Source organism: Haliotis asinina, chromosome 12 (genome assembly GCF_037392515.1).
Source record: "Haliotis asinina isolate JCU_RB_2024 chromosome 12, JCU_Hal_asi_v2, whole genome shotgun sequence".
In the NCBI taxonomy this organism is placed as follows: domain Eukaryota; kingdom Metazoa; phylum Mollusca; class Gastropoda; order Lepetellida; family Haliotidae; genus Haliotis; species Haliotis asinina.
Window position 1 is genome coordinate 51,238,966 of NC_090291.1, and position 12,986 is coordinate 51,251,951.

Consider the following 12,986-nt stretch of genomic DNA (forward strand, 5'->3'; position numbering starts at 1 on the left):
ATCACTAGATAGTCTGGTTCAGACTCGATTATAGTTGTAATATGCATATAGCTGTAATATTGCTGAGTGCGGCGTAAAACTAAACTCATTCACTACCTTAATATGATACTTTCATGTTTTCAGCTGCAGGTAACCAAAGTGCATATCAGAAGGAAACTTTTTTTCTTATAGTTGGCTTTTAGTCTCTCTTGTTTATACATAAAACATTGAAGACATTTTTCCAGGATAAATGAGAACTAAAAGAAAAATCGTATATGAAACGATTTCCAAACGTTATCAAAACAATCATTTTACATGCTTGACTCGTTTAACCTAACTGTACCCGCTCCCTGAATGTTGTCTCGCGGACTTAATGGTTCCCCACGAGTAGTTTTCAATTATAGTCAGTTCTGGGTAAAATGTGAATTGTCATCCAAGCTCTGTTGTGCAGGCTCGGGGGATCGGCCAGGGTTTTCTTCTTCGACAAGATGACAAGATGCTGATCTTCAGTACTCGAGAAAGCCTACCAACCAATTAATTATAAGATACCATATACTAACGCTTGCAAAATCTTAGACTAAATTAATCGCTGATGTATTAGATATTAATTAAGGAGCGTTTGTTATTTATGTCGTAATCTTATGATATGTGTAGCATAGACAATACTTTCTTGCCTGCATATGCGCATCGACAGTCAGAGCAGGCCAGGCTAGAGACCACGATTCTGTAATTGTGCACCTCCTTCGACATTGTTCTTGATAATGTTAAGGTTAGCATGGGAAATGGAAGAACTGACTTCAAATGAATATCAGAGCAACACACACACACACAAACACACACACACACACACACACACACACACACACACACACACACACACACACACACACACACACACTGATAGCGGAAAGAAGTATGTATTTTGAATACACAATATGTATTAGAATATGACTTGACTTGTTACCCTAATAATCCTAGTTACACATATTGAAGATGATAAATACGGAAGCAATAAATACAAGTTATTAAAATAATATATGCAAAAAGACATAGCAGTCTCTTGGTTTGAACGCATTATTCCCATGTTCGAATGGATTCCCAATCATGATTAGGTTTTTCACGATTATCTCCCTTGTTCAATCCCCCGGAAGTTGTATTTCATCAAAATGGCCGACGACATGTCACAAATGGATTATTATGCATTCAGTTGTCTCAGAGCCAGTAGCATAACTATAATATGGTGATTTTAGGGAAAATATCTTAAGGAACAATGGCACAGTGCAAACAGTCTGCACCGGAGTTTATCCAGAACACATTCAGTCCGCATGTGGCTGTCTTGTGTAGCAAAGATGCAGAGGTTTTGTGTCAGAAAAATAATTTGACTTTCGCTCAACTTGTTCAGCCTTTTTGTCGGTTAGGCACTGAAGGTAATGTATTTTTCAGTCGTATGTTTCATTGTGAGTCCTTTTTGTGTACAGAATACATTCGTCTGCAGATTGATCACACTAGAAAATACCATCTGACAACCATTTGTCGCGACACCGAGGTTAAAGGGGTGTGTCTTCAAAGCCTAGGTGATCAGTTCATTTAGTTATGACTGTCATTTGTTAGTTAGTGGTGATACATTCACATCCAGTAAATGTCGGTTTAATGTTGTAAATGCCTCTATTTAGCTGTGATACTGATACTCATGTTCGTTGAATTATGATGGATGCTTCGATGATGGTTGATATTTGATGATAAATTTGGAGGATCTGAACATTTTGTGAAAGACGTCAGGTAGCAACATATGAAAGCATGTTATCTGAACTTTTTACATTAATCATCTTCTAGATGAATTGTCTCCTTATTTTGTTTATGGATGCAAACATTTATTTATGATGACAAAACAAGCAGGTATTGATGTCATACATTACTGTTTACTACATTTATTACGAGTATACCTGTGTTTCCTATGCTCACGGTACTTAAAGATATCAGCTGAAAATATAATACAAACAGTCCTTTTCATGTGAATGCTTGTTGTTTTTATATGAAGAGATTCTCCCTCTAACACCTGCATCTATCAACTGCTTGATCCATGAGGTTTATTATGACTCTTGAGCTAGATGAAAAACATAATCGTCCGGCGTCGACTTTTTAAGGCATCTCCCATTCTCACGCATAACAAGGAAATAAGGTTTTGAAGTGTAAGGAAGAGGAATCCTGTCAGAAAGGGCGGGAAAGAGTTACGATGTTTTTAAGTTGGGAAAAACTCACGAATGCTCATTACATTGCAAATTTTTGATAATTCACAGACTTGGGCCACTTCCTAGTTATTGGTCAGTGATGTAAACAACCCATAAGTGTCACGCAGTGATGATCTCGGCAGAAAATATGTTTACTGTGAGACTAGGAAACCCAAGATCATAGGAGACAGCCCTATACATTTTAATTCAATGATTCTTTGTGTTAGCTTGCTAGTTATATATGCACATCCACATGTATATGACACACAAATCTCCAAGATCAAAATACCTGATCCTTGTCATGCATAGAATGCTTAAAATGCATATATGTCTGGAGACCAAATTTCATACTAAATGCTTTTGTGGTCTGTCATTTCACCAGTATCAGAGTACATCTTTCATTTCCTTTTCAGAAGTTAAGATAAACGGATATTCAAAATGATTGAAACCTCATTTTCATTTGATCATGGTAGCATTATATTTTATGCATGTTTTGTCAGGTCATAAACTATGCACCCTAGGAAATTAGTAAATGGCACTGAATCTTTTATCTCTGGCATATCATAATGTTTCAGGGAGGAGGATTTAGATGATTCCAATTAATTTGTCAATAGTTTGTGATTTTGGTGGCGACAAAGGGCACTAAGAAATCCAGTTTCTTTGTTAGTGAAACACAAAATGTGATTCAGCATGTATATGGACTACACCACATACACATTGCGATCATTTCAACATGTCTTCATGGAGTATCCGCAAAGTAAATATTGCAAAATATTGATCATATTATCCATACATGATCATTGCTTGTATTTCCTTTACAATGTATTGTTTCAACCCTGTTTAATTTCTTGGTAACAAAGGCTAGTTATTGATTAGAGCAGGTTATCTCTGATTCTGTAATACAGTTTTTGCTTTGTTGGCTAAGTGATCACGATTGCTTGATTGATTGGACAGGTTCAGGCAAATGGTCTGATCATGGTAAATGTTGTACAACTAGACATGCATAGTTTAGCCAGCTAACATCAAACTGGAAGAATAGAAGTTTTCTGGTCAGAACATGGAAGACAGAATAGAAATTATAGAAGAGAATCATCCACATAGAAAATTGATAGCATGTATTAGAGCTCCCCCAAAATATTTGAAATTCTATTCTCTAAAAGGATTTAGCCAAACTGGTGTTTCCTGTCTGACTAGTGCTAATTTCTATCCATGTTTTGTGAAATTCAGGCATAAATCCGTCATATGATCATTCTCATTATTATTTCATGTTAAATATAGATGATCTATTCTTCATCATTATTTGTCTGTAGGGTATTTAATTCATTCCAATGGCTTCATTTGACTGACTAATCAGATGCTCTCCATGCTCAAATTGAGTCAAAATCACACAGAATGGCACAAATATGTTTCCTGTTAATGATAAATGTCTGAAAAGAATGTCTTTTCTTTTGACTTGAAAAATTCATGAAATATCTTAGAGCCATTTATTTCCAAAAGTATTAAAATGATATGTGTTGAGGTGAGTTGGAATGGGCTTTAACGTCATACTTAAGAATATTTCACTCACGTATGTGTGCGTATGTGTGGCTGCTTGTAGTAGCCCAGACCTAAGCTGTTTTTATAATGCTAGCTCACGGAGACACCATGCCAAAGTTCATAAATACCCCACTCAGACACATTATACTGAATCCGGCAGGCAGGGACCAACAAGTACCATATTTTAAAATCTTTTGGTATGACAGTGCTAGGTATTGAATCCGCAGCTTTCAATTTTCTGAACAGATGTACCAATAGCTACACAACAGTTGCTGAAAAGAAGTGATTTGTTGACCAGGTGGATTACAGTTGTGTTGACTACCTTTGATTCTTGCTTTAGGTCTACACATGTCTATTCAGAAAATGAATTTTTTAGTGATTCAAGTTCTGGCAAATGTGAGTCAGAGTCTCGGTAAAACACTCTTTGGGCCCCATTCTTGGTCTTACTAAATGACTGTCTTTACCCTGTTTGCCATATGAATGTGTACTTTCTGTATCCTTGTGGGTCTTGATTATTTTATGTGGAGAAATTAGATATGCACTGCTGGCTGTATATCTCAAGAGACATGTAAATTGAATTGAACATTACAGTCTCAAACTGTTAAAACAGAGTCACTGAACCTCCAACTGTTCATTCATTATGTACAAATGAAGAGAATGGATGCAGTTAACTTCCTCCAGGTAGTTACACAAAAGTTCTGAGAGCATACCTACAGTGCATGAAGAGTAGTTAATTTTAAATTTGTCATCAGTCTTGGCCACCGTCCACATGATCACTGATTTGTTCCAACCTCTGAAGTAATTATCTCACCATACTCAGCACTATATCATTTCCATCCTTTTACAGGACCTTCTTATTACCAGCAAGTATCCATGAATTTGATTGATGAGGTCCTCCTGGATACCCAGTTTTGTACGTCAAGGTTAAACCCCATTCTTATGTTCAGTGGGATCTTCAGACTGAGAGGATGATGTTTGCATCAATTCTCATATCTGTTGATCATGGTTCATTTTAAATGCAGCATTTCATGTCTAGTAAACAATAGTCATGCTGGTGGTGTCAGCAGTGCTTCCTGCACCATAGAAACATGTTCAGGATGCACAGATATACTCAAAGTATGAAAGAAAAGAACATAAATATTTCCTCCCAAGGGATGCACAATAGTATTGTTTGAAGCATATTCTTCACAAGAATTTTAATGTACCTGTAATTGAAATGATTACTAAATCATTGGATAAGTGCATTAAACCATTCAGTTAGTTTATACAGCCCACATCTTTACTGTAGCATGCACTTGAATTTGTCTGAACCCCAAGGTTTTTCTTGGCAAGGCAGAATTGTACTTTGGTAGTCTGTTCCAGAATATTTTGATCTATTGGGCATTTGGTATAATCTTACACCACAAGATTATGTGTGATATCTTGATGGGCATAAGTTTGTTTCAATAAGAGATAGGCACAGTGCCATTTGAAGGAGAATCTAATTTAATGGCATGAATGTGATTTCACCCAAACCATTGTTCCCCAGACAAATGGAAGTTCTACCTGTGGCATGCTGACGTAACAGTTGGGATCAATGTTAGTCATATGCTTTAGTTCAGTGTTCATGTCGATCATGTAGATGGATGTGGAGATTATAGTGGTGTTACAACTAATTGAAATAAATGAGAATTGATCCAAGTCACCAAATGACCAAGCAGTTGATTACATTTTGTCATAATTGAACACAAATGACAATCAAGCTACTGTTACAGCTGTTATATATATACTGTTACAGCTGTTATAAATGTTGGAAACACTTGATAATGTAACCTATAATGTAAGTTGTCAGGACCAGAAAACATGTTTAATTCTTAGAAAATTTACTACACTGAAAAGTCATGAGTGAATGTGTCTTTAGGGCCTTAATGGGGCAAGTTGCATCATTTTCCATGTTATGTGGAATTTATGCAGTTTCTAACCTGTCAAAAGTTGTGAGAGGTCAACCAGTTCCCAACACTTGTAGATTAATCATTGATTTACTTTGCTTCAACATGTTCATTCACTTAGAATTTTTAAAATTAATTTTGCTTTCATCTGAAAGTTAAATAGGTGGAAGGAAAATCATGTGTGTTTGTATTGTGAAACACATGTAATGTATGTACATTGATCTACACAGCTGGTGATTTGATCATTCAAACAGTGCCTTGAACAATACTGAGCTTCATCATTGTCAGTAGAGCTGACATTTGTCATAATGGTGCATAAGAATTGATTTTTAACATGGCTACTCTGGCAGTGTCATGGTAATGTTGAGAGTAACAGTTTACTGTTTGTACAAATATTTCTGACGGAATTGTGTGAGCCTTTCTTTTGATGAAAAATGTTTAATTTTTATCCCCCCGGCATGTAATGCGGGGGGATATAGTTGACACCTCGTCTGTCTGTCCGTCCATCCGTAATCATTTTGTTTCCGGAGCATAACACAGAAACTTCTAAATATCTCTCTGCAGAACTTGGCAGATATGTAGGGGAGACCCTAAGTGATGCCTTTTGCTATTTACAGGTTTTTGTGATTTATAATTTTCTGGGTTTTCATGGAAACATTTCGGACTTCGTCTCAAATTGGAGGGATGGACTTCGTTTCCGGAGCACAACTCAAAAACTTCTAAATATCTTTCTGCAGAACTTGGCAGATATGTAGGAGAGACCTTAAGTGGTGCCTTTTGCCATTTAAAGACTTTTGTGATTTATCATTTGGTGGTGCCTTTTGCTGTTTACAGATAAATGGCATTTATGTTTTTCTTGACTTCCATGGAAACGATTCAAACTTAATCTAAGAAAACATCAACTAACTGTCAGATGATTTGTCCTTTCAAATATGTGGGGGTCGGGGGGATATGTCATCTTTTGATGTTTAGGAACATCATAAGAAATAGGAATTTTAACTTTTTTTTCATTCTGCAGTTCACATCAAAGACCCCAACAATGTGTCCCACTCCATTCACAACCTGCGCATCAGTACCTGCGACATGTCTGCCACGCCGCCTCAACAGGCGACCACCAAGAAGATGCTCAATGATGCCGTGGCAGGGTCACAGTTACAGACGGGGGATGGAGGGAGAGGAGCTGGGAATATGATATCTGTTGGGAACTATGACCTGCAGCTTCATGGTGAGTTCCACTGAGTGGTAGGAGATGCTTTAGTTCATGATGGACGTAGAAAGAAAGGGAAGTCTCTTGACAATGACCTCAACAGTGAATCATTTGTCTTGTGTCATCTTCACAGAGTTACATGAAACGGTAGTGTGGTGAGATCGGAGAAGAGAGAGAGGAATGGAAAGGGCAGTATGATGTCAGCTGACTATGGCCTTAACTCCATAGTGAATTATTTATTATTTTTTTTGTCACCGTCACAGATTTACGTGAAACGGTTGGTGTGGTGAGACAGGTGAAAGAGAGTGTGATATTGAGAGAAGATGATTGTAGTGGACTGTGACCATAAAGTTCACATGCAACCCCCAAAACAAACATATTTAAAATACAATTATCACTTGCTCATGACCTATAATATGCATGGCTGATTGTGAAAAAAACAAAATTACAAGTGTACAATGGCGAATCAATTGTGCAATATTTCGTACTCGGGTTTTCTTCCCCCAAACGAAGCCCCTGTGAGACCGAACCCAGTCAGAGCAGGTAGGTGTGCACTCAAGGGTAATTAAGGCTTTTGATATCTGGTTCTTTGGCTGATATGCTCAGGACTTATATGTGTAAATAGAGATGATCTTTTTGAATGACATTTCAGAAGTCTGCTGAGTAATAAGAAAGTAATATTTTTTATGGATAACCACTTCTTTGATTGTATATAATGTGATGTTTCAGTATGGATTCAAGCAAGAGTGATAATGGTATAAGAATCTATACTGAAATGTTGCATCATATACAACAAAAGTTTTTATCCATAAAGGATGCTCACTCATTTACTTTCAATTCAATCAACAAATACTGGGATGGTGAACTACTGCATGGCTGGAAGCAAAACTTGAAACTGACAACGTGATTTTGCACTGGTTTCCGTCCGATCCAGTCATCTGAGAAAATTGGATGAAGTTTGTTTGCAGCCCACAGACATAATAACATGTCATGTGTACAAGTATCACACCTGCCTGTCTGTGTATTTACATAATATGACAGTGACAGAACCCTTGTGCATGAGCCATATATCAATATATTTTGTTCATGTTGTATAGCCTGATAGGTGTTATCGTCAAAGTGCATGTGGTCAATAATTGAAGTTGTGTGTTGCATATTGTTATGAGCAGACAGGCAATCAGACACACAGGTGTAGGCACTGGGTTTCTCTTGGACAGAGACTGCTTGTCACTCACTATCAACTTATTTTTCTGTTTTCAAAGACATGTTTTAGAACATTTCAGTTTTCAAACTGAGCAAGTTTTAGCAATGAAATGAGTATTTCTACTGCTACACTTCACTTGGTGTGTGTTTACAAGTCCCCTTCCTGGTTTAAGGTGTGCAAACCTGATCACTGCGCATGCACTATTGGCACAGAGCAGTGCAGCTGTTGAACCCACTTATTCAGCCAGTGCTGTGATGAAATTAGTGAATCCTTTGAACATACTGTTGTCTGGATTGTCAGATCACATCCAAGACAATCCCTACCACAGCAACTTTACAAACAAATATTTCATACCATTATATGGTTAATTACCATTAAGGTGAAGAAAATACATGATGTCAGTTTTGTTTCAGCTTCTACTCCTTGGTTTGAGGCATACAGAGAATGTTTCCTCGATGTGATCACATTGTCAGACCACGAGTACCTGAGTCACTGTGTGGGGTGTATCCTTTGTATGGCAAACACATGGAGTTGTGGTACTTCACCACCATACTTGACCATGATGGACACATGGAGAGGTGGGGCTTGACCATGTAGGTCACATGGAGGGATGGGGCTTGACCATGTTAGTCACATGGAAGAGTGGGGCTTGACCATGATGGCCACATGGAGGGGTGGGGCATGACCATGTTAGTCACATGGAGAGGTGGGACTTGACCATGATGGCCACATGGTGGGTTGGGGCGTGAACACCTTGAGGGGTGATGAGCCAAAACAAATCCCATCATGAGTTTAGATAAAACAATATGGACTGCAGCACAACACCACCCCCTTTATGACTGTTCACACAGCATCAGAGAAATATTGTGATCCTTAACAATAAAAAAGGTATATTTGTGGCCTCCTCTGGTCAGAGTGACCCTATTGCGACCTTCACCAGCTTGACCAATCAGCAGCTTCAGCAACAACAGCAGTTCCCCAACAAGATGCCCCGTTGGTTCTGTCCAGGAATACTCACGTACTACGTCCTCCTGCATGATGTCAGTGATGGAGAATTGCCCAGGTAACAGCAGAAGTACTGTTTAAACTTGATACATGAGAGGATAATAGAAAACAAAAAAGGGTATTATTGGCTCTGTCTGAGGACCTGTTGTGTATTATTTGATTGAATATTAGCAGGATCTGCTATAAATTAGTGTAATCCACCAATTGGTAAGAAATGGTCTTCAGATATAATCATAAACAAGCTCATGAGATGTTAATTTTTTATGGTCGTATTATTTTGAGGTAAAATACACACGTAGGAAGAGTCTAGTTCGGATTTGATTAACAGGCTTTGTCATGTCATATATTCGAACCAAGAAGATCCAAGTTGATCTCCACTAACCCATGCTTGTCATGAAAGGCGGCTTATGGGATCAGGTGGTCAGGCTCGTTGTCTTGGTTGACACATGTCATCATATCCCAAATGTGTAGACTGATGTTCATAATGTTGATCACAGGACTGTATGATCCAGACTCAAGCCATATTGCCGGAATATTGCTGTGTGGCATAAAATTAATGTAACTTACTCCCTCATGTAGTCATATATTACGTATTAAGGTACTACATGACCAACTCTCATAAAGTATTTTCTTTGCTTATTCTCCAGTTTACATTATCCAGTCAGAAACTCTGGTTTATTTGACAGGGCTGAAGCATACTACCAAAGTATGAAGACAACTTTTGGGTCTCAGTGCTGCCACCTACTCCAGATCAACTCACGGTCCCTCCAGACTGTGGAGAACATGAAGCCAGAAGCCTCTCTCCCAGATCCCTGGAGTCAGTTCCTGCCCAAAGCCCCTGAAGTGCAGGTGAGTAGTGACCAGTGAGCTGTAACAGTAACAAGGGCTGTCTACCAATTACAATTACTCAGGTCAAAACATATACTGCTAATAAATGGCTACCATTGATTTGAACATGGGTCCTTCAGTACAGCAGGAACATTTTGCAGTGTGCTGTTTGCGTTTCATGGTAAATTTGATATGGTTGGGAAATGCTCATTTAATAATGATAATGTTTTGTGTACTATGATGAGTTGTCGTACTTGACAATCCATGGATGTATTGTTACTGTTGCCATTTTGAGTAGTATGATATAAATGTGTAGGTGACTGTTTTAGTGATATGTTACACTGACACTTAGTATCATCAAACCAGCATGTATGATGTAATCAATACAAACCACACACCCCGTGGAGATTTCAGGTAAGAAAAAGCCCGCAGTAACCTGTAGAGTAAATCGTAAGTGTGACTAGAGGGATTGGTGGTCAATCATAGTTACTTGTGTAATATCATACCCTTATAGTGTGAACCCTTATCTGTGTCAATCAACAGATTTTCAGGCTAGACTTGATTATTTATACACTGTGGCCACAGGTGGAGTATTGCAGCGTGCAGCATTTAACGTCAGTTTGACCATACATCACACACACATAAACGATTATGATGGTTATTGAGTATGAGTTCCAGTGCTACCAGGAAAGACCAATGAGGTCAAATATCCATGCAATCCAGAGATCGGAATTAAGAAGCATGTGATCTCCAAGAATGCAAGGTCCTGCCTTAACATGTATGGTAGTGATTTTAGGGAAGCCCAGTGGTTGAAGCATTGACTTGTCACATGAGAGATCTGAGTTTGATTCTGTACATGGGTATAATGTGTAAGGTCTCTTGAATGTTGCAAAAGTAGCACAGAACCCACTTCTCTCTCACACTACAGTAATCAACAAAGATTAGTTATTGTTAACAAATCTTGAGACAAGTGAGCCAAATTGATTGCCTCCCCTTGACCCCTAGTTGAATGTAGGCAATGCTTAAGTGACACTTAGAAATGAACCACAGAAGGCATTTGGTGTAACTTGCTCCGTTCTTCCAGCCGGTGAAATCCCACACACCCCGCTACTTCATCACCTGGGTAAGTCTGCCGGCGCCGTCAGCCTGCATGTGGGGAGCTCTGCTAGTGTCACACTTTCATCGCTTCCATCACTCGTGTGACACATTGTCGTCGTTCAGCTTTCTCTGTTGCATGCTCACAACTCGGGGATACTTCAGCTTTAGTGGAGACATTTTTCTACTGTAATTTCCTTGAGAAATCTACTTTTGTATTTCATCACCTGTTTTTCAGCTCATTTCCTTATTAAGATGTCTTCAGTGTGTCTCCTCTTTCACTTTCAAAATAGAAATGTGTTCTTTTATCTGCAGCTAGTGTTGTTTTTTATGAACTGGCTTTTGTTTCATTACTGTACCTTTGATTTTTTTTTCTGTGTTTGATTTCTTTACAAAAAGTGAAAAGATACAATGGTGTTGACTGCATGTTTCCTTGAAGGAGATTCCATTCCAGAATTCCATTGCAGAATAGGTACAGACCTCTGTCATATAACAGGAATATCAAGGTTCAGCTCATGCTGATCAGATCAGAATTGTTCTTTGAGGAAGCCATGCTCTTGTCAGAGGTGAATAACAGGATCAGGTGGTCAGGATTGCTAACTTACTCAACAAAGGTCATTGTATTCAACTGCGTAGATCAGTGCTCTGATGTTGGTCATTGGATAGGCAGGTCCAGACTCAATTACTCCCAGACTGTTGCCATATAGCTTGAATACTGATGCAATGGTTAAAAATTTATTTTAAATGCAACTTGCAACAGGGCAAGTGACTTTTAGGAAGTCCCTTGTCCTTACTAATTTTCCACTTTTCCTGATTCTTATGACATTATCATAATGATGCAATTATGAAAGAATAAATAAACACAGTATTTGATGTTAATGTTTACTGGACTGTTTATTGAGAAATGATTAATAGAAAAGAAACGTAACTGTCATTGTGAAACTTAATAGGTACATTGTGAGCAGACATGAAATGAAATCCATGTCCATTTGCAGTCTGAAATTGTTAGCAGTAATGATCTAGTAGTCCACAGACAAGTAAGATAGCATTATTTGATTGCCCAAGATGAGAACTGACTCGTCCCGGGCATTGGGATCAATAGGATTTTTGAATCCCTGTTGATGAGTGCAGTATTGAACAACAAATATGCAAACATCAATGGTTGACACTATCAGAATGAATATCCATGTAAAAGTAAGTGATACAGCATGTAAAAGTAAGTGATACAGAATGTAAAGTAAGTGATACAGCATGTAAAAGTAAGTGGTACAGAATGTAAAAGTAAGTGGTACAGAATGTAAAGTAAGTGATACAGCATGTAAAAGTAAGTGGTACAGAATGTAAAGTAAGTGGTACAGAATGTAAAGTAAGTGGTACAGCATGTAAAAGTAAGTGGTACAGAATGTAAAGTAAGTGGTACAGCATGTAAAAGTAAGTGGTACAGAATGTAAAGTAAGTGATACAGCATGTAAAAGTAAGTGGTACAGAATGTAAAGTAAGTGGTACAGAATGTAAAGTAAGTGGTACAGCATGTAAAAGTAAGTGGTACAGAATGTAAAGTAAGTGATACAGCATGTAAAAGTAAGTGGTACAGAATGTAAAGTAAGTGATACAGCATGTAAAAGTAAGTGGTACAGAATGTAAAGTAAGTGATACAGCATGTAAAAGTAAGTGGTACAGAATGTAAAGTAAGTGGTACAGAATGTAAAGTAAGTGGTACAGCATGTAAAAGTAAGAGGTACAGAATGTAAAGGTGAGTGGTACAGAATGTAAAAGTAAGTGATACAGCATGTAAAAGTAAGTGGTACAGAATGTAAAGTAAGTGGTACAGAATGTAAAAGTAAGTGGTACAGAATGTAAAAGTAAGTGGTACAGAATGTAAAAGTAAGTGATACAGAATGTAAAAGTAAGTGATACAGAATGCAAAAGTAAGTGATACAGAATGCAAAAGTAAATGATACAGAATGTAAAAGTAA

At 37.9% G+C, this 12,986-nt stretch overlaps 1 protein-coding gene across 4 annotated transcripts in view; it reads left to right on the top strand.

The window, feature by feature from the left end:
• Positions 1-1,135: 1,135 nt before the first annotated feature.
• The window catches only part of LOC137257330 (trafficking protein particle complex subunit 8-like), a 45,330-nt gene continuing 33,479 nt past the window's right edge, over positions 1,136-12,986 (top strand). For 2 of the 4 annotated variants that reach the window (XM_067794612.1, XM_067794613.1), the window contains exons 1-6: positions 1,136-1,406; positions 6,690-6,896; positions 8,496-8,585; positions 8,971-9,145; positions 9,774-9,936; positions 11,000-11,038. In XM_067794612.1, coding sequence (XP_067650713.1) covers positions 1,250-1,406; positions 6,690-6,896; positions 8,496-8,585; positions 8,971-9,145; positions 9,774-9,936; positions 11,000-11,038 — 831 coding nt within the window. In that variant the 5' untranslated portion in view covers positions 1,136-1,249. The remainder of the gene's footprint in view (positions 1,407-6,689; positions 6,897-8,495; positions 8,586-8,970; positions 9,146-9,773; positions 9,937-10,999; positions 11,039-12,986) is intronic. The other 2 variants (XM_067794614.1, XM_067794615.1) reach the window with 2 other exon arrangements.